At 33.1% G+C, this 26,227-nt stretch overlaps 2 protein-coding genes across 5 annotated transcripts in view; both read right to left on the bottom strand.

Moving 5' to 3' along the window:
• The window catches only part of LOC131941783 (baculoviral IAP repeat-containing protein 6), a 33,978-nt gene extending 23,155 nt beyond the window's left edge, over positions 1 to 10,823 (bottom strand). For 2 of the 3 annotated variants that reach the window (XM_059301288.1, XM_059301287.1), the window contains exons 1-15: positions 10,486 to 10,822; positions 7,937 to 8,118; positions 7,608 to 7,742; positions 6,825 to 7,075; positions 6,364 to 6,492; positions 6,129 to 6,249; positions 5,720 to 5,818; positions 5,227 to 5,327; positions 4,762 to 4,838; positions 3,200 to 4,428; positions 2,188 to 2,380; positions 1,600 to 1,779; positions 857 to 1,079; positions 639 to 753; positions 103 to 501 (exon numbers count right to left, since the gene is read on the bottom strand). In XM_059301288.1, the coding sequence (XP_059157271.1) occupies positions 103 to 501; positions 639 to 753; positions 857 to 1,079; positions 1,600 to 1,779; positions 2,188 to 2,380; positions 3,200 to 4,428; positions 4,762 to 4,838; positions 5,227 to 5,327; positions 5,720 to 5,818; positions 6,129 to 6,249; positions 6,364 to 6,492; positions 6,825 to 7,075; positions 7,608 to 7,742; positions 7,937 to 8,118; positions 10,486 to 10,669 (3,618 nt within the window). In that variant the 5' untranslated portion in view covers positions 10,670 to 10,822. Of the gene's footprint in view, positions 1 to 102; positions 502 to 638; positions 754 to 856; positions 1,080 to 1,599; positions 1,780 to 2,187; positions 2,381 to 3,199; positions 4,429 to 4,761; positions 4,839 to 5,226; positions 5,328 to 5,719; positions 5,819 to 6,128; positions 6,250 to 6,363; positions 6,493 to 6,824; positions 7,076 to 7,607; positions 7,743 to 7,936; positions 8,119 to 10,485 lie in introns of all 3 variants that reach the window. The other variant, XM_059301289.1, reaches the window with a different exon arrangement.
• A 7,624-nt stretch (positions 10,824 to 18,447) lies between these two features.
• LOC131941786 (HEAT repeat-containing protein 5B) overlaps positions 18,448 to 26,227 on the bottom strand; it is a 29,625-nt gene continuing 21,845 nt past the window's right edge. For both annotated transcript variants that reach the window (XM_059301295.1, XM_059301294.1), the window contains 20 exons: positions 25,504 to 25,663; positions 25,124 to 25,313; positions 24,835 to 25,004; positions 24,447 to 24,603; positions 24,140 to 24,298; positions 23,905 to 24,031; positions 23,703 to 23,821; positions 23,479 to 23,582; positions 23,235 to 23,312; positions 23,079 to 23,147; positions 22,686 to 22,868; positions 22,385 to 22,589; positions 21,898 to 22,164; positions 21,313 to 21,475; positions 21,111 to 21,223; positions 20,773 to 21,024; positions 20,411 to 20,659; positions 19,871 to 20,022; positions 19,354 to 19,567; positions 18,448 to 19,256 (listed from right to left, as the gene is read on the bottom strand). In XM_059301295.1, coding sequence (XP_059157278.1) covers positions 18,934 to 19,256; positions 19,354 to 19,567; positions 19,871 to 20,022; positions 20,411 to 20,659; positions 20,773 to 21,024; positions 21,111 to 21,223; positions 21,313 to 21,475; positions 21,898 to 22,164; positions 22,385 to 22,589; positions 22,686 to 22,868; positions 23,079 to 23,147; positions 23,235 to 23,312; positions 23,479 to 23,582; positions 23,703 to 23,821; positions 23,905 to 24,031; positions 24,140 to 24,298; positions 24,447 to 24,603; positions 24,835 to 25,004; positions 25,124 to 25,313; positions 25,504 to 25,663 — 3,454 coding nt within the window. In that variant the 3' untranslated portion in view covers positions 18,448 to 18,933. The remainder of the gene's footprint in view (positions 19,257 to 19,353; positions 19,568 to 19,870; positions 20,023 to 20,410; positions 20,660 to 20,772; positions 21,025 to 21,110; positions 21,224 to 21,312; positions 21,476 to 21,897; positions 22,165 to 22,384; positions 22,590 to 22,685; positions 22,869 to 23,078; positions 23,148 to 23,234; positions 23,313 to 23,478; positions 23,583 to 23,702; positions 23,822 to 23,904; positions 24,032 to 24,139; positions 24,299 to 24,446; positions 24,604 to 24,834; positions 25,005 to 25,123; positions 25,314 to 25,503; positions 25,664 to 26,227) is intronic.

Consider the following 26,227-nt stretch of genomic DNA (forward strand, 5'->3'; position numbering starts at 1 on the left):
AAAATTTTAAAAACAATTTTTAAAAACAGTCTAAGTTCTTTGATTTTAAACTTGCTACCAGAATGAATAAATGATAGTAATAAATAGCAAGAAAGTATGTACCATTTTGTCCATTGTGGTTTGGTCTTTCTCTGTTTTTTCTTTGTTTATCACTATAGGCCTAGATAATGGGCTATTCTCAAATCCTTTTATATGGAGAAGTAAAGATCTGGGTTTAGCATTTAGCAGCTGTGGGCTTGCTAAAGTAACAAGTCCACCTGTTCCAGTCAAGTCTAAGCAATTGGCCAGCTTGATGGGCCCACACAAAACCTCAGCATTGTGACTCTCAAGGAATTTGGGGTTTAGTACATTGTTAACCATTTCATCAGCAGTCCTTGCATCACCAGTTGTATGTTTAGGGCCGAGACCATTTAATGATGAAGAAAGTGATTTGGGATGGCTGACTTCTGAGCTGCCAGGTGGACAAAATATAGATCCAATATTTTGTTTCAGCAGTGTTACCTAAAGATGTGGAATGTTATTAGTTTCATAACACTGACATACTTCCTTGTAAATAAATTAAGACATTTTTAAATAGCCTATACATTTTACAATCTTAATATTTTTATTAAGCAATTAGAAAAATATTTTTAGTTTACCTCAACATTTGGTTGTAGGGATCCTAAAGCGTGCAAGGAAAATTTGACATCTACATGGCCAACAGAGCAAGGTTTGGGAAGTAATATCTCTAGTAAATGCTCATCCCATGTTTGACTAAAATATAAGTATTAAATAATAAGTTGGTAGGCCTAATTAATTAGACATGACATTTATTTATCACAAAATAATCTTATACGTAATGAGTACTAAAACTTACCCTGCATCAGTTATAAGCTTCCATGTGCGTGTGTGTTGAGTAGATTCCCCTTGTTGCTGTAAATGTTGTGGGTGACGTCTCTGCTGTTGCTCTTGTTGAATTTCAGACCAACAAGGTGGAACAACTGCTGTAAATCTGGGCATCAGGTTTTCAAACTGGATTAAGCTGTGCAGCTGGGTTACTATTTCTGCATTCAATGGCTGGTTTGTCAGGTAATCTGATCCTGTTTGAAAATTTAACATAATTATAAATTTAACTGGTTAGACATGTTTTGAGCTTAATCAAGCATATTTAGAATAAGCAGGAGAGAACTCCCCTAAGGTTTCTCATATAGTTGTATATAACAGTGAGGGCTAGGATGGACTTCCAGTGGGATCAGATTATAGAAACAGTAGGTAGGTTTTTTTTTATTAAACACAGAGGCGAAAAATTCGTAGAATATAAAATTATCAAATTCTGCAGTTTTTTGAGAAATTGGAAATAGAGTAAAATACCAATTCCACTAATGCGAAATTTGCTATAGGATCTAATACTTGTATATGAAATTTCATTGACCTAACTAAATGGTACTAAAATTTCATGTTCTTACACACAGAAGATTTTCAGCTCAGATGTAAACATCAAGATTTGTCAAAATTTCTATTTTCTTTCTACAAATAAAAGGTAATATAAACCCAGCAAACCTGAAAAATAGGTGACATAAAAAGTGATGTACAAAATTTCTTGCAAATTAATACTGATACCTAAATGGTCCACTACATCTTCATCAAACTTGGCTTTTTTACATGCAGATCCTTCCCTGTTTGTCTCAGCGCCATCAATGGGGTCTAGGCTACTCAATGAACTCTTTCTATCACTAAAAGTGTCTAGATCAAAGAACTGAAGTTTACCACTGTCAGTACAAGCACACAGACGCTCAATACCTGAAAAAATGAGTGTTAAAAAATGGAATGTATATTAATACAATTGATGCACACAAAAAAATTGAGCATAATAATTACTTTAGCCTGGTAAATTTTAAATTTTCGACATAAAGGCAACAAATTTAGTAAAGCAATAAAGAATATTTATTAGGGTAAACTAAAAATGACAAGTAAGAATTCTTTTAAGTCTTGTAAATGACCTACCAAGTTTATCTTAAGTACTTTACAACAAGGTTCATGGTTAAACCATGCTCCAGGTATGAATTTTATTTAGTTAAAAAGAAAATTACTTTTTAAAAAAAATAAAAATGATGTGCCTGTACAAATCAATACATTATAAAACAGCTACCTATTTTAAAAAAGTAATTACCACATGATTTTAGAACTAAGTACAACTTGAGATCTTACCTGAGCAATAGGTTGCACACAGATATTTTTCACTTGGACCTGGACTTAATTCAGCAACTTTTGTTAAGTTTATCAATGAAAGGATCTGAATGGCTCCTGAGGCTGTTATGATAACAATATGACCAGCAACATTAGGAGGAATACTACTACCCTGATTGTCGGATGGATGGCCTCTCTCTATATGTTCATCAGCCTGTCAAGGAGAAAAAATTTTAACTTCATCCCACAAAGCTAAAGAAGTCTCATGTAAAAAAGCAACTTTTCAACATTTTGCTCAATTCCCTGCCACATACCAGAATGTGGAAAAAACAATGATTCTACAACTAAAACATTAATCCTCCTAGTCATTAAAGAAGAAGAAAACTTATAGGATTTTGCGCTACAAGATAAAGGATCAATAGGAATTGTTTAAAGTTGTTATACAGGTTCCACATGGGCATTTTACACTTCTAACTGGTTAGTACAGTACTTCAACACTTTTTAACTTAAAAAAGGGGCATATCCTTGCTAAAAATATGGTGCCATAAAATACATGTACATCTTTAGTTCAATTAGATTACTTAATCAAAACTCATAAAATCAAATCCCAAAATCAACAAATAGCTTGATAATGTTTTTAGGGCTTGTAATTTACAATACAGAAAATCTCACATGTCAGTACATCTCAAAAGCTAAGTAATAACACCCCCAAGGTGATTGTGAATATGAATTCGACAAAATGAATGATAACTAAAACAGTAAAAGGTTAATTGGATGATTTTTAGATACAGATGTCCGATAATAGACTCTTCCATAAAATATGTGTGTTGGGTTGTTAGTAGTATTGTAATCAACTCATTTTATGGTTAGAAATTGAGGTTAGGCATATGGTAGGACCATGTGTGTATTTAGTTAACGACCAGTGACATAACACCCCTTTTTTAAAGAAGATTCCATTATCAGACACCAGTATAAAAATTCCCCCAGTTAATTAATAATAAACATTTAGAAAGTGGTAAAGTGGAATATTTACCTGGTCTTCTACTTCCATAGGTAGCAAAAAAGTACTTTTGATAACATCCTTGGGACAATTAACTTTATAAACCACCAAAGGTTCATCTTCAAGAATAATCCTATTGTTATCACTTTTCAACTTATACACAAGAATGCCACCACCACAATAACTGTCTGTAGAGCTATTTGCCCTACTTGATGCTGATACATTTGTTTCAGCAGAGTAACTAAGTCCTGAAATTTCTAGGAAGTTTGTTTTTGTAGAAAGAATAACTATCACATGTTGCTTATCAACAGAGGGCAAAATGGACTGAACTTCTATTTGCTCTTTCTGGAAATATAGAGGGATTTCCACACATTGTATGACAGTTCCTGAAATTTTAGGCGTTTCCTTTTTATGTGAGCTATTAGTATTAATGAAAGAATCAGCACTAGAATCACTGGTATAGCTTGTATAGGAGGATAATCCTTGTAATTTTATTGAACCTGTGGGCTCAGAATCTGCAAAAGTAAATGATTTTATAGAAGAGTAAGGCTCTTGAAATGCATCAACACTATCACAGGGGTTACTAGGTCCATTCGGTAAACTAGATTGATTTATATTTTTTATATGTTTCTCCTCTGGTGGAAGATTGACTGAAAATGTACTAGAGAATGGACCTGAATTTTTTTCAGGAGCTGGGGTAAAGCCTACAATCTGGCAGTCTGAATCTAGCGTGTCTTCCCAAGGATTGAGCACCCATTCATCTGTGTTGTTTGCCAATGTGTTGAAGGAAGCTGAGAGATTTTCCTTGCTAGTTGATGGTTTACCATTTCTTGGCGATGCTTTTTTCTTAGATGGGCTAGCCAGACTTGAAGAATGAGCCTCTTCAATTAATGAAACAACAACAATATATGGAACTAAATGACTTTCAGGCATATAAAATTCTGTATTATAATGTCCATCTGTTATAAGTCTGGATATAGATGTCTCACTACTGACAGCTTCATTTACTTCATTCATCAGTTGCACAGTCATATTGCTACAGCAGCCTTCTGTATGTGAATTGGCTTCCTCTGACTGAAGAGTTTTAGTTTGTCTAAGTGTCACTCCACATATAAGAGAAAGTTGAGCATCATTTACAGAAGAAGGTTTGGAAGGATTTGGAGAGGCTAATTCATCTTTCCACTTTGTTTCATCAGCTATACATAATGAAGTTACACATAAATCATCGGATGGTCTGTGTGGTCCAATAGTTGTCTGATTATCTGAATCACAGAGAGAACAAAAATATGCAATTGATTAAAAACTGTTTGTTACTGGAAAGAAAAATTAAAATCATTAAGTAGTGTAACATTTCTTATACTTAAGAACAATGTGCTCACCCTACAAAAAAAAAAGAAAGATTTCCTATTACCAAAACACAGAGAACTATTTTTAAAAAATCAATACTATCAACCATGTTAATAGGCTTAAAAAAATTTTATATGTTTAAACCAGGCATTTCAAACTAACATATTATTTTGTTGCACGGTCATACTATTGTGTATTTATAATATTAAAAACTAAATAAAGCAACATTAGATCCTCTATTAGCTTACCTCCCTTGTGTTTCTCATGGAGCAGAGTATCATTTGCAACCTCATCATCTGATGATTTTTTGTCATCCATGTCTTTCCTGATGATACATAAATAAGAACATGTAACCGCATCTCATCATGATCATATCAATACTGCCTAAGTTAGTTTTTTAGTGTTTGAGCTAGCATTTGAGATTTATAAGTACACACATACTTCTATGTTATGGCACAAACACTTAAGTCATACATTAACCTGTTTTTTTTTGTTTGTTTTTTACTTTGTGTCCGGTTCTGACAGAAATAAATTTATAAAATTCATTTTTCTCTAGTGTACTCACAACATGAAAAAATATGACTTAAGCGAATGTATACTGAAAATGATATTTCAAAATGTATTTTGTTTTTTTATTTTTATAATTTTAAAAACAACTTTTTGTAGTAACTATATTATTCAAATTTGATAACATTTTTTTTAACGCTACTCACCCTGAAGCTGAACTTTGATGTGTTTGTACCCGTTCTATTTGTAGTCCTGTCTTCAAAGCAACTAGGGTATTTGTAAGATCAATATCAAGCTGGCAATGTTTCTGGACAAAATAATTATATATATGTATATTTCACAGGTTAGATTTTTAAAAGGTTATACTTTAACTTTGTAAAAAAAAAATGAAACACATTAAATAATGTTGCTTCCATACTTAAATAACATTAGTAATACTGTAAAACCATTAACAATTTAATTTAAATAGCTACATATTGTGTTCTTTGTAATTAAAAACTTTTTATAATAGATATATATAAATATTGTTTTAGCAGATAAAACTGAAAATAACAATGTAACCCTTAGGGTTAGGATTAGGGCTAAGTTTAATATTATACACAAATGTGACTTGAGTTTGGTGTGGGATCTAATAGACAATAGGACATTTTTAGTTCCAATTTTCTCTGAACATAATTTTGTATAGCTGTAGCTATTTACCTTGAGAATATGACTTATGTCCCAAACAACAATGTTCCCATCTCTTGTTGATGTAGCAATAAAGTCTTCATTAAATGTTGTACTTAGACAAGAAATTTTCTGTTGACAGAAAAAAATTTGTAGAGGAACATTTATATAAGGTATAGATTGTTTTTATTTTAAATACATGACATGTCCATCTGGTGAACTTGCTTAAGTCAAAAAACCAATGTTGAATTATTTTTAGTAATAGTCAAGAGCATTATTCCTTCAAGCTAACTAAATATTTGTTTAAAAAATTTGTTCCAACAAAAACTTAGAATAAACAAGAGAATAATGTCATTTAAAATTTGAATTTCAAATCAAAGGATCTAGGACCAAGTTCACTATTTTCAACATTTTAAAACTAATCTTAATGATATCAACACACCTGTTGAGAATCCCCATGAAACTGAGCTGGTTGTGTGGCATATGTAACAGTTAGAGGTACATTCTGGGTATAATCGCCTTTAATATATGGACATGACTGTGAGTGCCGTTCATGTTCTGACCTAAAGATGTTACAAAAAAAAAGATTTATTTCTCAGTACTAAGATTATGGTAGAGCAATATTAAAGAGCATATATTGTATATTTTGGAAATCAAAAATAAAAAGTGCAACATACCAAGGTTCATCAGTTGGCTCCCAACAAACAAGGCAAACATTGCATGTAAAGCACATTGCACGATCATCTCCATGTAAATTAGGGTGGTGAAAAAACCCAGCTTGGGCCATTGGCTCTGGAAGGGCCCATCTGATAAGAAAATAAAATTGTTTAAAAAATGCAGCTACAAGTGTCCTTTTAATATTTCTAAGAAGTAACTCATGCTAAATTATACAAAGTATTTCTAATTTTGAAGGAATAATTGTGACTTAATTACAGTAAGCAGTTCAGCCCTATTGAAAAGATATACAACTATTATTCTGTATTTAGAAGATCTAATCCAAAAAAAAAAAAAAGCTTTACTTGTATTTATGAATTTTTAAAAAAATTGTCAGGATGAAATTTAGTAAAACCACAACAAACTAGATTTAAAAAATATATTATAATAGTAAATAAATGGTAGAAACAGAAAGAAATCATACTTGTAATTCATATGTGGCCAGTTGGCAAAAGTCTCACGTCTTGCTGCCTCACTGTACATCAATGATCTGTTGACTGGTTCCTTCATGATTTCTACCCTGCTGAAAGGCAGCAAAAATCCCAGCCTATCCACAATAGCAGATGCCACTGGAAAACCCTGACCAGTTTGATTGGTTTTTGTGAGTTCTTCCATAAGAGCTGAGCAAATTGACTTGATAGCCACATGCTGCATTTGTAGACAAACTGTTGACCACTATGTAGCAGAGAAATATTTAGTCAAAATATTGGCAGTGAATATTTTTACAAAAGAAATTAAATCTCAATAAGCTCCTCTCCTTTTATTATAATTCATAGTGGTGAAAGTTTTTTGGATTAAAAAAATACCCATGACCAAAAAAAAACATAGCAATATGCATTCAAGTTGGAAAATGTGGGCAAAGCCTAAAATGTATAATAGTTCACATTTGTGAAATATGCAAGGACACTTTGACACACACCTTCCAGCATTGTTTTAAAATTTGATTCTTAAAGTACCATTTTTAAAGGTTATCATAAATTGCTTAGTTGCCTCAATTATTACTTAAGCAAATATATCTATTTGGTACATATATTTAAATAAGTAGGTTTACAATCCATTTTTTTATAACTCATATTTTTTAAATAATGCTAAAAATACTTAAATATCAGTTAAAAGCTTAATTTGAGACTAAGCTTAATTTGCTAGATCTTTATATAAAAATAACCATACAAATTCAACTGAGCTATATTATTTGCAATCTGCTTACCTTGGCAGTTTTGTGATTTCCTTGAGTTGCATCGTGGGCTTTTTCAATGCCATGATTTAATTCCTTAGTAAAATCATCTATATATTCTTTGTTGCTAAGGTCAGTTGACAATAAAGTTTTCCTCAGTTGTACTGCCTGCAGCATTTAATTATAATGAATACATTAATAAAAATATCAAAGAAATAATACTGGAATAACGTAATTAAGAAAGAAACCTGAGAGCTTTTCTTATGATGCAATGTTTACCTTTTTAACTTCAAGATCCAAAGTAATACATGATATCCATGCAAAATTAAACTATTTTAAATATAAATGTGATGTATATTCACCTCAACTAATGGAATCTCTATCTTAACAGTATCTTCAGATTTAGTTATAGGAGTCTGAAGTGCTGTATCTAGAAGTAAGATTCCTTGTAGATCTCCTCTCACACCTATTGCACTACCATCACAGTAAACAGTCTTGTCTTTTTCAGCTAAATAAACACACTTTACAACATCACATTTGTGACCTGTTAAAAATAATTTAATTATGAAAAAAAAACACCCTCAGAAGATAATATTTTATTAAAATCAATCACACAACAATTAAGTTAGTTTGGCCTAGTTTCTAACTTACCCCACTAAAAATAATTCTTTTTAAACCAGAACAATTTAACCTGTTTACCATACTAAAAGACATTGTGAACTAAGTTTCGGCTAGTAAAAATGGGCTATATTTAAAAATTAACCTAATGAAGTGTCTTAAATCTCAGTGCCTTGGTCGACCAATATATTGTTCTGAGACTGTCAGAGCAACCTAAGACCCGACCCCCCCCCCCAATAAAAACCATAGATTTGTTTGACATAACAATAATCATAATTGATTTGATTATTCCTGACTTGCTATGTTCTAGGCTATATGAACAACAAATGCTGAAGGCTTTGTGTGTAATATAAAACATAAGTTAAGAGTTAAGACATAGATCTACCTAGTTACTTCTTACTAAGTTTTTCATAAAATAGTAGTTATAAGTTACATTACTGCCTTTTCTACAATTCGATTTATTACTTTTCTTTATTAAATTTTTTTTTTTTAAAAAGGGACAAACTAAGCCGCAAACGGGATGGCGGTAAAGGACATGATTTTTTGTAAAAAAGCGGAAGTTTTCCGCTTTTGGCGGGACGGTAGGCATGTCTGGACAGCCCATACATAAAATGTGATATTAAAAAATGTCACTGGTGCTTTTTGCCCGGCCCAAGCTACTATTTGACAAGGTTATTTCATTCTAAGCTTAAAGGTTTGGTCAAAACTACTTTATACAGCACTTTTGTAGGCTTAATGCTATCAAATGACTATTGTAAGTAAAAAAGTAAATATAAGGGTAAAATAACATGTACGTTTTAATCAGCAATTATTTATGTTTCTATCACAATTTCAGCAATCTTTTTTCTATCTTAGCATTGCAAGCAAAAATCAGCTTAATAATGTTCAATGCCACCCTATCCCCTTCTTGAACTAAAAATAAATTAAAGTTAATCAGTAAATTTAAAGCAATGAAGTATGATGTGACTGTCGGTATTTACCAAAACAAACAAAAAAATCCAGTGGTATTGGCCTTAGATGACTTAATACACACTACATGGCGAATTATGGTCATTGTTTCAACATGCCTGTACAATTTAATTATTCTAGAAAACTCTAGAATCAATATGTACTCAATGCACCAAATTTTAACATAATCTTAAAAAGGTCATTATTTTGACAAAATTGTTATCTTCCAGTTTTGTTGTCAAGAAAATGTTATTTAGTTCATCAGAACATATCAAACCACTCATGGTTTGACACATGTTGACCTGCGCTGTTTACATTCAAATGTCATAAAACTGTAAGTTTTTTAATACATTTAAAAAAAAAAAATTTTTTTATCCATTTTCAAATTTTAAGCCAAGCGATCTTGAATGATGATCTCTTACTTAACTATATTAAGTGAGCAATGTGCCTGGTCTGTGACTAATCAATTCATAATTGATCTAGGTAAAATCGTGATATAGCGTGGGTTATTATTCGGAATGGAACAGCAGTAAAAAAAAAACCAGTAATTTTGTATTTCTAATTATTTTAAGTGTAGGGCCTATATGTTAATTATTGCTGCTACTAAACATTGTTCTAGTCCTCCTTACTACTTTTAACTTTAGTAAATCTAATTGTCTTATTTTATTAGATCTAGAATCTAGATCATGTTGGGGCAAATCCTCTGTGTTTTCTGTGTTTCTTAAAAAACAATTACTACACACTACACACACCTTTATTAATACTAATAGTAATAATAGTATTTAGATCTACTAATTGTTACTAATTTTCTGTATATTAAACTTTAAATTAAGTTAAAACAATAATTTAACGCACTTGACTTTAATTTCATTTCAACAGTCAATTAAACTATGGTTTACAGTAACGAATGTTAACGAAACTCAACAAACATTACTGGATCGGATGATTTCCGACACTATAATATTGTGAGATTACCTTGATCTAGATTCTAGATCTAGGTATATAACATAACTGTATAACCCAACGCAATATCTTCACTAATCATCAGGACTGGTGAGTCAGAGTGAGGCTGATGACTGACTGTGACTGGGGATTTCACTCAAAATTTAACCAATGTCCACAGTTGCTTTTTCTAGCAAATATGACATCACAGGAATATATCTTAACCTGTAATAGTTAAGACCTAACCCCAACAGATCTATTTATTTACAGATAAAGCGTGAGGAAAAATATATAAATATTTAGAACCTAGATCAGTAGATCCAGGCCTATTTTTAACTATTTTAGTATTTTTTATTTTGTTTTTATTTTTGTCTAACAGAGAGATTCTAGACCTGTTCCTTACCAGAGAGGTCCGATTTTTGTAGAAAAGCACCAGAAAGGGCATCTATAACTGTTATGGTATGATCTTTACATGACAGAATTACAGAGTTTAAAGAGGAGTTGTAGGTAATATTATTTGTGTTAATATCAACATTCAGACACCCATCTTCGCGAATAGTCCACTGTTTTTCTGTGTCCGCCGCCATTACTATACATTGACCATTATAGTGACGTCACGTATAACCTTTCGAGATTTGGTATTAAAAATTGATTTCAAGCTATAATCAATTTGTACAGCATCAAATATGATTTTTGTTTAATTCAGAAAACAATAAACTATATTAATATCAATTAAACATTAACAACAGGATATTTAGTTATAATTTTTTTAGCAATGCCATCTCAGTCATATGGTAGGTAAAATTAAAAAACGTAAAATATGTAGGTCCTAGATCTACAGAACAAAAGATAGAATGAAGGCTGGTCGCCCGGTGTTGTTCTCTTTCATATTTCCCTACCACCTTTCTTTTCTTAAAGGCCCAATAATTTTAAAGAGGTTTCTTAGCAATAATTCGTCGTTGCTTTTAGTGATTATATTAGTCTATATTATGGAACCTGGTTGTGTTGGTTAAATAAACAGGGATAACTGGAAATTGCAAAATGTCGTTGCAGCCTTTGGACTTAATCAGAATACTTAATCAGATGAACGAGCCAAAAAGAATTTTAATTTGTGAACATATTCAAGTTCGAATTTTAAAAGATTTAAAATTTTTAAAATTTTTTTTTCAAAGTAATAATTATATACCTATAAAAATGAATTTATCCGAGGCGTCACAAGGTGGGGTGTCACCTAGTGCGGCACTTCAGTGTCACCCCCCCCCCCAACCAATAAAATAAAAATTTTATTAAAAATATATGTGTGTGTCATACGTGTAAGTGGGGGATGTTTTGCATTCAATTATGATATAAAACAATATTTATAACGTGCAACACATTATCATTAAGCCCTTATTAGCCTATATATAGAGTCCTTTCATATGACGTCACGTCCGTTCGTGATACCTACGCCCGCCGCCACAGTGGTGTACACCAGACGTAGACACAATCAGCTGTTCACCAGCGCTGGACGTGTTCACCAGCGCTGGACGTGTTAAACCGTATGTAAAGATTCGCGCCGCGGAAAAGGAAAAATACGTTAAAAAACTTGAACTCTTAGGAATTGAAGATCCTTATACAGTTATTGACAGTTTTGTGGATAATATAAATATGTGGCCGAAATTTCTAAATAAAAATACTGTTAGTAACACTGTTTGCGTTTAGAGATTAAGTAGACGAATCTGATCAAATGCAGTTCTCGATTCTTTGTTTCATGTAAGGATAGTAAAATAATAAACTTCATTTTAATTATAAAAGATAACTATTAATAAAACAAATATGCTCGACCTTCACAAATACTAATAGTAAAAGACAAAGTCAAAAGTAATAATAAGAATAATAAGATCTAATAGTGTTTTAATATCTAGATCTAGAATCTAGCTCTAAACATGGCGTAAACAAAATTCGGTCCACAGATCTAGATTCTGGATTTAGGATGACATAGAATCTAGAATCTACTTCTTTACTTAAATTTAATTACAAAATTTAGATCTACATCCGATTCAAAATACACCCATAATAAATCAAAAGTAGTCATAGTAGGCCTACTAAAGCATTTAATTGTCTCTAAGATCTAAAATCTCGCTCTATAATCTAAACATTTTTTTAGCAAACGATATTTTCTGAAATTAAAATAGATTGTATGACTAGACTTAGATCTAGAATCTGCTACTTAAATTTAATTGTAAAAACTTTATACAAGCATGTAGTTGATATTATTGTAGTAGAAGGCTTTAATAAATTACTAAGGCCTACCTAATTTGTTGTCTTTTTACAGCAATATGTATCTGATACTGGACTAGTTTAATTAAATTCAAATTCATATCTAGTAATTGGTCTAGTAAGTTTTTGTAGCCTAGTAGTTGTGAAGTAGTAGTACAATCTAGATCATACCAGCCAACAACAAATAACCACATTATTATTATTTGGTTAATGATTAGGCTAATTTTTTTAATCCACTGTTTATAAAAGAAACAAATCAAGCTAGAAACATTATAAGCGAGATGGTTTAGAATAATAACAATGGACCCAGTCTACAATTGATACAATTGCAGGTGTACATAGGGCCTACAGTCTAGTAGTTTACAGTAGGCACCTAGTGTGTAGCTAGTATACTAGTGTGTAGCTGTCCAGAGTTAAAATTGTTGGATGTAAACAGGGATGATACTAACTAGGCCTAATCTGCCTTAATGCTTTCCCCTGATAAGCCATGTGTGCTATAAATGACATAACATGACATCGAGGTGAGAAATGTTGAGGGAGAGTAGTGGGACTTTCCCCTTTGTTCTCCCTGCTGGGCCCTGAGGGTCAAAATTATATAAGAAATACTATCTCTGTGGGGCTGGGTATCACGGAGGTGAGACATTTTCAGGGGAGGGCAGGGCAGACTCCTCTTTGGTTTTATTGTGGGCTAGATACAGGTGGGGGCAGCCATCATGAGGGTTGAACGTCAGTGTTAATGTGTCTGATCACTTCCCTGCTGGATTATAAGGGTCTTAAATTGTATAACATGCTACCCAGATTGGTTATTACCCATGGATTATATTAGTCGTTGTAGTGTGGGTTTTGTAGGAGTTAAGTGGTCTCACGTTTGCTACAGTAGATAACCTATAATATATTACTGCATTTGATCAGATTCGTCTACTTAAACTCTAAACGCAAACGGTATTACTAACAGTATTTTTATTTAGAAATTTCGGCCACATATTTATATTATCCACGAAACTGTCAATAACTGTATAAGGATCTTCAATTCCTAAGAGTTCAAGTTTTTAAACGTATTTTTCCTTTTCCGCGGCGCGATTCTTTACATACGGTGAACACGTCCAGCGCTGACGAACAGCTGATTGTGTTTACGTCTGGTGTACACCACTGTGGCGGCGGGCGTAGGTATCACGTGATTTAGGTCACGTGTTTGCAAGGACTCTATAAGTTAAATTGTTTAATGTTTAAACAGACATAGGCCTACTGTCAGACATATTTTTTTTAATGAATAGAAAAATAGACCATTAATCACATCACAAATCGTGAATTACAAATCAGTACAAAAACTAACGTAAGAGTATCGACATATGGCGAAATTACTGAAGCGAACGTGCACAATCAAACTTGCAATTATTGTTTTACTAGTGTCACCCCACGATACTTTCACACTCGGAGGCCGTTAAAAATAGATTTAGTATTCAAAAGCTACTTAGCAGTCGCGTCCAATCATCGAATGATATGTTGATTTGTAATTTTACAATGTGGTGTCACCCAAATTATCTTTGGTTGACGGTGTATTTTCGTTCTAAAACTAATTCACATATTGCTGAAGCATTGTGTGTAAATTATTGCATGGGGAAAATGTCAATTCCTAAAAAATATTTGAAAGTTAAGTATGTTGAGGTAATTAATTATTAATTGAACTGTCAAAAGCCTCAATCATCTGTAAATTTTGCTATATTTTGCTTTGGTTTTAACCTTTAAATGATGGCATCTGGTGCGGTCTGTACCCCCGTCCTCCTCACCTCGCGAAACCAGAGTTTCTTCCAGGCATCTCTTCGAAAAAATTCTACACCCCCCCCCCCCCCCGAACGAAATGAAATTTATATAATTTATATAGAAAATATATACTTTTAACAGTGTCTCTCTCCCCCCCCCCCCCGAAGAAAGTCTACCGCCCCCCCCCCCCTCCCGGAGAAAAAAGTCTGGAAGAAACACTGCGAGAAACCTCTTTCCTTTATCGTTGGGTTGGCGCTCAATCATATGGAACACGTTTTCCCAGCTGTAACTAGTGTAAGAAAAATGTAACAGCATTAGGTCAGAGATATCGGGCTTCAGACCACCATCATAGGCCTAAATAGCTTTAATGATTTCTTTATTTCTAAGCGCCCCCCCCCCCCCCACATGCACGAGCAAACAATGACAGAATTTTGTAGGATTCTCTAAAAAAAAAAAAACCCATCTGAGCGATAGGCGTATATGCACTAACACAACTACACTAGTTCAATTCGTTTTCTACAAATTATAGACAAATAACCAGTTTCTTCGGGGCATCTCTTCGGGGGGGGGGGGAGATGGAATTTGTATAGTAAACATATACTTTTACTAGTGCAGAGGCGTAGCGATGGGGGGCAGGGGGGTACATATGTCCCCGGGCGCCGACCTTAGGGGGCGCCAAAATGGGTTATAAAAACTAAGTAAAATGTCATTTTAGCTGCATTTTTGCAGTTTGAGGAGGGGGGGGGGGGTGCAAACCGAAAGTTTGAGAGGGGGGGGGGGCGGTGGAAATCGAAAGTTTGAGGGGGGACGACGCCAAATTGAAAGTTTGTCCCCGGGCGCCGGAAAGGGTCGCTACGCCTCTGTACTAGTGTCCGCCCCCCGGAAAATGTTGACCGCCTCCCGGAGAAAAAAGTCTGGAAAAAACACTGCAAATGACGCCTTGGCGACCACATATTGTTTACAATGTCGACCACATATTGTTTACAATGTAGACGAGGCGACCATATAAAAAATTAGACAATGGTATTTGATTATATTTGTTAGTATATTTGTGTGTGTGTGTGCGGTTTTTAGTGCTTTCTCGTTATAGGGGAAGTATTGGAATCGTGCTAAACAGATATTGACAGTTTTCACCGTTTTAAATAACCACCTTATTGAATGTACTTTGCATTCTAGATTTAAATAACCACCTTATTGAATGTAATTTGCATTCTAGATCTAGTAATCGGGCAAAAATCTAAGTCAAGATTTTGACAAATTTTGACGTTTTTTTAACCTTCTGTCTGTCTGTGAAAACAAGATAACGCGAGTACCGCTTTAGTGAGGTTGACGAAATTTCATACGTAGGTATACTCTTGATTCTGTCAAATTTTAAGTGATTACCGGTAACCGGAATGAAATACTTTTCGCTATTTCAGATTTCTCACCCCCCCCCCCCCCCCCCGAGGCGGCGTAGTGACCGTTCCTGGGGACAAACTTTCAAATTTTCGATTTGCACCCCCCCCCAAGTTTTTCTATATATATTTTGCTATTTTTTGCCTTGGTGTCACGCCCCTAAATGGTGTCACCCGGTGCGTTCCGCACCCCCCGCTACGCCTCTGATCTTACATAACTTTTCTACGCGAGAGTGTATAAAGAGAACAGATAATTAGTGCTTTATATTATATTCCACCCTTTTTTCAATTTCTCAAAGACCTTGAGAATTGATATATATTCTCATAAAGCATATTCTAAGGAATTTTCACTCCAGTTTGTCTTCTCAGAAGAAAAAAGAGCATTTGTCACATAATTCTAGATTAGATCTAGATCTATATTGCCAGCCACACATTCATTTTACTTTGACAGTAATTTTTATGGACAAATGGGAACAACCAAGTTTATGTTTTGCAAAATAATCTAGGTTTAGTTATCCTCCAAAAGATGCTGCCCATGTTGGCATAAAATAATGAAATTAATTTTTTCTAACCGTAGAAACCTTCTCAGGAATATTCTAATCAACTTCCCAAAATTTCCCGGCAATCAGATGCAAGGTGTAGTAATGCATAAAGGACAAACCCACAGACTTTCATTTACGAATATAGATAGATATGCCCTGTTAAATTTTATATTTGCACGATATGGTTATTTCAGATTGGCTGGTGTCAAAAAAGCAGTCCACATTTAAAAAAAAACAAAAAAAAAAAAAACAACGGAGATCAGATACTTAATACATGCTTGTTCACAGAACATATGGGGTTGTGGTCTCAAAGGAAAGCATTAATTAACGCCTACTACAAAGCAGATTTTTCTATAGATAATCTTTAAAATTTTAATTGATTGTCAAAAATGCTTTGGATTAACAATTACAATAAGCTTCCTACACCATAGACTTCTGTCTGTGTCACATTGAACAAGTAGCCTCTACCAATTATCAGTACAGTGTCAAGTAAATAAATCTTATAATCTGTCTTATGAAAGGACACAGTAAAAACAAAACACTGTAAAGCTTCTTTAATAATTAATCACGGCATACAATAATCAGCAAATTACACAAATAGCAACACACAATTTGTGTGGTATTCTTAAAACCTTGCATTGTAAGTGAAATGACTTGGTCCAATGGATCTGTACATTTGAGTTTATAATCTGTTGTAACTTACTAGCTTAAGCATTATTTTCACGTTTTGGCTGAAATAAATCTTTCATATAAACCATTTTGCTTAGCGAAATTATTGCTCCTTTGAAAAAAAAGCATTAAATTTAGAATGTCTTTACCCTATCAACCAATAATTTTCATGAATACTAGAGGTATAACAAAAATTTAATAACTTTTCATCTAATTAAAAGATTCATTAAATGTATTGATTAGTTGTAAGACCATTGATCTTTTAAGTATGCCATCAAATTTTAAAAACTGTGACCTAAGATTGCTAATCACAACATGTTGGGTATCCAGCACACTACTATACATGTCAATTCATTATACTAATAAGACATCTTAAAGATCAATAATTCTGTTCTAGAAAAGTTATTTTTTTGTAATTAGTTTTTAAATACATATATACTGTAAAATAATTTTCAATACAAGATAGTAACAAACAGTAACACTATACAAGGAATAAATATACATTTTTAAACACTAATCACAATATAAAATGGGTTATGTATAGTTTGCATTGAAAATTTCAGGAACAACATTACAAACGTTTATTATTATTTGAACAATATGGCTTATTAACGTTTTAGGTATTTTTTTTGGTGTTCACATCAAAACTGTTGTTATATCTGCATATTTTTTTTACAAACGGGTAAAATATTGGTTTTGGGTATGTAAATTACATATTTACATAACACAAATAACAAGATATAACCTAAGGTAAATTTAGATTCTCAATCACTCACAGAAAGCACAAATTTTTCCCCTTCTTATGACTAAAACACAAATACAGGAATTTTTCAAAGTTGCGCCGCATTCGATATACGTAGTATAACTAATACTACTTGTATAACTGTTAGTTTTAAAGTTTAAGCAAAATAAAAACATGTTATGTCTTGTATTTTACAGATAAAGCGTTCTTTAAAACCATGCCACTGACTGTAAACTAATATTCCAATTTATGTTTAATACCCTGCAGACAAGAAATGAAGGGCTTCATGTAACTGAAAATTTCAACAAACCCCACAGCAGCCCTGCATAGTAAATAGAAACGAGTTGTCTCTAATAAAAAAAAACACAAGAATTTGTTTGAGGAACCTTTCTCCAAACTAACGGCTTACAGTCAATAGTTTGGTAAAATAAAAGATAACTGTAAAGAGAGAAGTAAATCTATGTGCCACATGAAAAACAACAAAACCAAATAAATAAAATTGTGTTCAATCATACAACAAATCAATGTACACCCATATCAGTAAAATAAAATTTTCAAAAAAAATGCAATAATTAAATTTTAAAATATTCAAATAAATAAGATTATGTGCTATACTGAGGAACAGTCACAGAAAAAATGCACAACACTGGTAAACAAAAATTATATACATGACAGTGATGTTTTTAAAATACTCAGGACATAATTTCTTTAGGGAATATTTTTTTTAGGAAGCTGTACTTCAAATTCACATGGTGTTAGTTACCAATTGACAATCATCCCACTTGGGCTAATTACATTAAGACTGGATTTGAAACAATACTAAATGCAGGTTTTTTTAATTAAAAAAAAAACATTTTCAAGTAATAATTTAATTTTGCTATTATGCTATTATATCAAAGCCAAAAGTATAGTTTAAATACTTAGTGTGGTGTAGCAAGATATGTGTCAGCTCTATATTTCTATCTCTTCACTAGCATAAATAATACACCCCCCCCCCCCCCCCCCAATTTCATTTGACAAAAATTATCAAAATGCAGTTTTTACTCGACAATTAACAACAACACAATCAGAAAAGGTTAAATAAGAGCCTTTTTTTTTACAGCCAGCCCAAACTCCATCTCACCGTATGTTATACAGCGAGGCAACACTTGTAGAATTGATCACACAAAACTATCTTCATGCAGCACTAAAATGCTATTATATTTTTTACTTCAAATATTTTCAATATTACCAGTATGTTTATGAAAAATGACTTTCTAGCACATTTTAAAAAATTGTTTTATATAATAACTGTTTAGATCATAGGCTAGTTCATTTGTAAAATGCCAGAAGTGTCCAATTAAACACTCTCATATTGATAATAAATCAGTAGTAAATTAATCTTGGGTAAATTAAGTAAAATATAATATTCTTTTGACTCTGTATTCTTAGGTATTAAGATAACTAACTACTAAATGCAAAATAAAAACTGTATATACATCCTATCACGTTTTGAAATTACTGAAGTCCATTTTAAGAGTAATTGTTGGTTTGGCAGGCTGAGGCGCTATTTTAGCTGCAACCCTGGCTTTGTCCTGAGCTTGGGTCACTTGTTTGAGTCTAACAGCAGCTTCTAATCTAGGCTTGAGGTGAGAGGACATGTTCATTACAGTCCTAAAATGTTCTGGGTATAGGCGGCCAACCTCTGTCAATCTAGCAAGGGCCTTGTCACTGAATGTGTATACTTCTGTAGAGGCTTTGCCTGCAGTTGTTTCATCCAACAACAAAGATACCAGGATTGGGATATACAAAGCTACCATGGTTATTCCTAATGAAGAAACAAATATCAAGTTTAATGAGCTGAACAAATATTTTAGTAAGTATTTTTATATACGTATAATGATTTTAAGTGAAAAAAAACTTACGTTTACTATCATCTGCTAACGAAACTAATTTTTCTATACAGTCTAATTCCATTGTTAGAAGCTGAAGATCTTGATGTGAACTTGAAACTTGAGTTGCAACCAAGTTTAGATGTTCAATAATCCTTGGAGCCATATTGTGAATGAATGGCACAGCCACTGATTTGTCCTTTTGGCTTAAGATTGACATAAGGGCTTCCACACATTTTTGTCTCATCTAAAAATAATTGGATAATAAATGATTCAAAAGTTGGCAATATTGAACAAAGAACACATTAAATATAACTTTTAAAAAGAAATTCATAAAATATTAAAAAAGGTAAAATATTGATAAAATATAATGAGCAGACAACTTCAACTTTTTCCTAAATGGTGTCAGCAGTGGTAATAAGTTATGTACAGAGTACAATGTTTAAAGGAGTAAAAATGTGATATCAAATTACTGGATATTTGCCCAAAATTTTCTTATTAACATTACACATTATTTAAATATTTGACTACTAATTATTTAAAAACTTACTAGGGTATTTCCAGTGTCCCAAGCCTGCTTGTAAACATCCAGCATTGGATTTAACAGAGATGGAATTCCAGTGACCTCCCTTGGACAACATGATACAAAGACAGAGAGAACAGACACCAATACACTGTAATCCATCCCAGAATAATCAGAGCCTATCATGAAAAAATAAAAACATTTTAAAGATGTCCAAAATTACTTCCTGTTCCATGCAAAAAGTTAAAACTATAAAAAACATAATTTTTAAATAATATTACAAACTTCGATAATCCATATGTAAAATAGTTGGAGTAATATGAAACACTAAAACCAATTTTCTATTTAGAATACTTTAAAAAAAAAAACTTAATCCATTGCACAAACATAAAATATTGGAAATGTAAATTAGTGTATATTTGTTTTCTTAGAGATATAATAAACCTCACTACAAATGTGTCAAGAATTTTAAAATCAGTTCCAAATTAAGGTCAATTGTACTTTTCTTAAGATTGTTAGTGAATTTTGTTTTTTCAAATGCGTAAATAAATGTTAGCAAAGTCATACCGGCTTCTGCATATTGTAATATTGAAGATATTGCACTTTGTAAAAGTCTTGACCAATCCTTTTTGGCAGGAGAATCATCTTCTGTAGATTGTTTTTCATTTCTTGTCAAATCATAATCACACACTCTCTTTATGCACTGTAAACTTGTAGAAACTATAGTGAGAGATGGAGCTGCAGCTCCCCTAGAGCACATCTCTTTCATTATGCCTGTTATCAGGTGGAGTACTGTTGGTAGGATAGTAGCTGCACCTGTCGCAAACAAATCAATTCAATTGAGGTGGTTTATAAATATTAAGTTGATTTTATTAGTAGATAAGCTTTTAAATTAAAATCTATAAGAACATTTCAAAATTAAAGCATACCCATAGGTGAACAAAGATCCAAAAGGTCAATCATTAAGAACATCACCGAGGCGATTAAATCATAAGTGTCAGTACCCATCTTTGCTAGATGAGTAGGAGGCTGAAAACCAGTAGCAGTTGATGATGGGTTTAGGGCAGGGATATGTCTTACTATAGCACAGAGGCAGACCTCAAGAGTTGCAAAAACTATGGACGTATCAGCAGGGAATTCCCCAGTCTCCCCTCCTTCTCCCCAAATGTCAGTTTTGTTTTCTGTAAAGGTTACAAGACCATAACAATAAGAAAACAATCACATATTTTTTTCGATTTTATCAATTCTAATTCTAGTTTGAAAATACCTTTAGTTTTTGCTTTTTGTATTTCCAGACTTTCTTTAGCTGCAGCTACCACCAAATTTACAACATCTAATGCAAGAGCATGAATATCTATTCCATCTCTTGTCAGAGTAACCCTGAATTGGGAATTACAAAAAGTTGTAGCATATAAGGTATGAAACTGTGATAATAAGGTTTAATCTTAGTGAATTCCAAATGCAACTACCTATGCATAACATTGAGTAGTTCTCTACACAGAGTAGCATCTCTACCAAGTTGAGACCTAGGCCACTCTTTCCCCAGCAGGGCTTTTAAACCACCAAGACAGTGACGGACAGTGGATTCCTCTAGTCGAGATGCTGAATTGCAAAGTGCTTCCATACTGATGCCTAACACAGAGAAATTTAAAAAATCAATTTTGTGGTAGAAACACAAACCAATGTGAAGTAGTATTTTTTTGTTACTTGTGCAAAAGGCAAACTTTAAAATGGAGCATAAATTTAGTATTTTAAAAATCATCTGCAGTGTTTTTAAAACAGGATTATAAAAACTGCTAATAGTGCCAAAAAAACCATGTACATCAAACTACATATATTTTCTTAAAATAAAAAATATTTCTTAATTTGATTTTGACTATGCATGTATTGTGAATTTACAAAAATTATTTAATGGATACAAGTATTTAAACAAACTTCATCCAACTTTATTGGGTGTTGTTTATCTCTGATTGGTGTTCTGAAGTAAGTTTCTTGCAGGCAGGTTAGTGGAGAATTAGTTAAAAAAAAAACAACTAACAAATGTCTATTCTTACCTAGTATTAGAAAGAATCTGTCCTGATTCATGGACCTAGTTCTCATGTTTGCAGGAGCATTGGCTGCTTGTGCTGCAAAAGATATTTTACCATTGTCTTGATCATCAGTAGACTCAATCTGTGCCTCTTTGAAGCCTGTGTCATTTAACCAGATGGACAAGCCATGAAGAATTGATGGCCATGATTTCTTATAGTGATGTATAGCAGATTCTACTGTATCAGGGTGATAAAAAGCACCACCTTCTGATGGCAGCTGATTGGAGTATTCTGAAATTTTAAAGAAGAAAACTTTTTAACAATTTAAACACACCTGACTTCGCAAATATAGTAAAAGGACATCAAAATAACAGACAAAAATCTACAATTTTTTCAAGGAATGTTTAAATTTTTTTTTGGATCATTTGGTAGTTCATGAAACAACCTATACATCAAATGGAAATTTAAGGAATTAAAAAAAAATGTAACACCAATTTTAATATCTAGTTACCTGCAGGTAATGATAAAAGTGCATGGTCTTTAAGAGCATTAAACCAATGACGACTAAGGTTTTCTAATTCTGGTTGAACAAGACTAAGTAAACTTTCTCCTGCATGTTCATATCCCTCTATTACTTCTTCATCAATGCTCTCTTCCTTGTGTCTAGTTTTTCTCTGCTTTGATTCCAACTCTCTATCCACTGCCACTATGTAAACCTTTGAGAAAAAGGGAGAGTAACATGAGAGTTGTGCTTTATCTGTTCAAACTTAACAGCTGTTGCATTTTTAACAACGTGTACAACAGATACTTACTTCTGCCCAAGCTCGTATTACTGCCAACTTTTCCATAGTTGATGCACTTTCATTGTATAGTGGTGCTTTAGGCTTACCACTAACAGACCCTAACTTAGCTAAAGAAGAGACCAATAGCTGATGAACTCTTCGTAGGTCATTCAAATCTCTAGCTACACCACTGCCTATCCATTTACTACAGACCTAAAAAATCAAATGGATTTCAGTTAACAATAATATAACAGGTAAACTATTTCAATAGATTATTTCAATAGAGAGACATGTCAAAAAAAGAACATTGTCCAATGTAATTCAAAAGAAATGCACAACTGATAGTTATGTCCACACTATACAATAGAACAAGAGAGAAAGAAAAACAAAGTAATAAAAAAAATGTGAAAGATATTTTGATACCTCACAAGCAGCAGCTGTAACATCAGAGGGTGTATCAGGAGAGAAGGCTGGTCTCAAAGCTGCTCCAACCTAATAAAAAGTTGGACAAAATGTATACTGACACTGATTATAACACAACATACAAGCTATGTAAATAGGCAAACAACCCAGCCTTACTTGTGCTTGGTACTGTTCAAGGATGACATGGCCTGGAAACTCTGGTTCTGGAACTGATGCAAACTGCCTGATAACCTCCTATGAATTATAAATATGAGCTATTTAAGTAAATATGAGCAATTTAAGTAAATATGAGCTATTAATTAGATATGAACTATATAATACTTAATGGCCACATTAACTTTTAAAGCTTTCCTCTAAAATTGAACACAATAAAATAAGTGATCATTTAAAAAGTACTAACTTCCAAAGCTGCTAATCCAACCAATCTTAACTGATTACTATCTGAAGTGGCAGCTATAAAAGACATTCTGATGAGATCACTTAGATGAAGCACTAGGAAATTGTCTGGAAATAATAGACAAGTCAATAATAAATAAACTTGCATGTGCTAAAGAGCCGCCTACAAACATTTGTTATTCAATAGCCTATATGCCGATTCAAATAATCACTAGATTTAAAGCTCACTTTTTCCTGTTTTCTCTTTCAGTTCTTTAGCAAGCTGTAGATCAAATTGCCCTTCACCTCCTTCACAGGCGGATATTATTTTCATGAGACATTCAACAGCAAACACTCTTGTTGGCCACCTATAGACAAAATAAAATTCCTAAACATACAAAAACTACAAACACAGAAAGTAATCAAAACAAATCATAAAACAAGACTGCACCTTGGTGCAACAGAAGGATGAGTGATGTCTGGGTCAGCAGCCTTAAAAGTTACACCAATATCATCACCCTCTTCTTCATCATCATTGTCTCCACCATCATCTAATTCATTCTCTGCACTTGTTGCATCTATGAATAAAACAATCACTAGAAGATAAGTACTTGTATTAATAGTAGTTGATACATGTATTTTAGTAGCATACCAAATGACAGCAAATGTAATTAAAGCATACATACCTGTGGAAGCTGACAAGACTTCTTTCAGTAATGCTAGCCACCGACCAAGATTTGCAATAGCTAGGGATTGCAGGAGGGAATCTATAGTGTCTCTTAGATCAGACAAAAGTTGACCGTCTGTTTCTGTGTCCAGCATCCCAAACAACACACCTTCAAGACCTATAAAGAATGCACACATTTTGTAGATCTTGTCTTAGGGTTAAGGCTTGGAAGATCTTCTAAACATACTTAACTTTAAAATATATTTAGGGATTGACAACATTTTCCCCATGCTTTTCCATTCTTATAGCAATATGCGAGAACATACCAGCTTCAGCAATATGTGAACTAGTTTTTGCCTCCTTTTCTGTACCAACAAAGGATAGTGCTAGAGAACTGACATCACACGCTTCTCTGGTAGCTAACTGACGAAGGCAGGAAACTGCTGCCCGACGAAGGAGCAGGTGGGAGCTGGTTAGATTTTCCTGAAAATAAAATTTGCATATGAAGGTTTTGTTAATTAAATATTGATTTTATCAAAGAATAATAATATGAAACTACTTTAAAAATTTAAGCTACTGAGTAACTCTCCAAATGCAGTGGCATTATTCATTCATGTTCAGTAGTTTAAAGTTAAACATTATGTAATTAAAATACAAATTAAAAAGTTTCCAAAATAATAATTTTAATGTCGCAGACATATTTCTAAAACTTACACAAAGGTGAGGAACCAGACTGCTTAGATTTAAATGCCTTGGTGCAAACATGTGCAACTGCTGAAGACACGCAATAGCTTCTGCTTGAACTAGAGAATCAGGGTGAGCTTGCATGACGGCACAACACACCTGGCAATAAAGACGAGCTGTGCCGATGGAACTTGAGTTGCCTTGATAGAAAACAAACCATTGCTGATTATACTGTCTTTAAAAAACATAAAGCTAGCAAATCTAAATTTAGCCTTTGTAATCATCAACAACTTGTGTGTCTCAAGCCATGAAAACCTACCTGCTAGTTCTGGCCCTATGGAGGTAATGAGGGCAGATAAGCATTTACCCAAACACTGATGGACATCAATTATAGCTGGTGGAACTGACAAGAGCAGCTGTAAAACTAAAGACAAAGTTGGCTCCACATAACTGCGATACATTGGACCTCCAGAGTCAGCAATAAGGGCTAGAGCATGTAAAGCCCAAACCTGCACAAATATTTCATTTTATCAAATATTTTAAATATTACTACTTTTACAACAAATGTGATAAATTTTGTGATTAACAGGGTAACTTAAAACATATTAAAATGCTAGAAATTTTAAAGTAAAGATTAAAATAGCTTCATTAAAAACCATACAATAAGAGAACTGATATCAATAAATCTTGTGATCTCACCTGTACAACTGGCGAGTTAAAATCTTGTGCCAGCGCTAACAAAATGCTGACAGAAGTATTAAGATGCTGGTTAGAGCCCATGCCCCCAACATAACGATGCAAACAACCCAGAGCCAAAGAATGTCCTGTACGGCTAACTACATCTCGAGCTGATTTTAGTCTGCAGATAAAAATACAGTCAAAGCAATCCTAATATATAAAACCCCACGTTCGCACTTCTCTCTCTCTGTCCGCAAAATATTTTCGCCGGACATCACGTCAGAAACTGAAGCGATATATGAAGAACTTTTTACGGACTTTTGTTGAAAATAATATGTTAGATGTTTTAAATGTATAACCACAATTTTATTTAAAGAAGAAAAATAAAAAATAAAGGCGTATTCGAATATAGAGAAACAGTATTATTTATGCAACCGGAAAAGTGTATAAACTTGGGACAAGAACGCATTTAACAATGACGTCGCTTATTGTTTACACTAAAACAAGAGCACGAAACTGATGACGTCATCTTCCGAGTTTAGAATTTTATGAACTATTTCATTCAAATATGATTTAGAGCTATGTACGCTATGAAATGTAGACTACACAAAACGATATTCTTGGCCTAAACTTAAAAAAAATATTTTATCTATTTGGATTCTAGATCTAGAGATTCTAGATCTAGACTAGATCTAAATCTACGCAAAAACTACACTTAGACGCTACGTCGCTAAGATCTATTCTA

This window comes from Physella acuta, unplaced genomic scaffold (genome assembly GCF_028476545.2).
Source record: "Physella acuta isolate Inbredline_101_S28 unplaced genomic scaffold, ASM2847654v3 ptg000373l, whole genome shotgun sequence".
Classification (NCBI taxonomy): Eukaryota; Metazoa; Mollusca; class Gastropoda; family Physidae; genus Physella; species Physella acuta.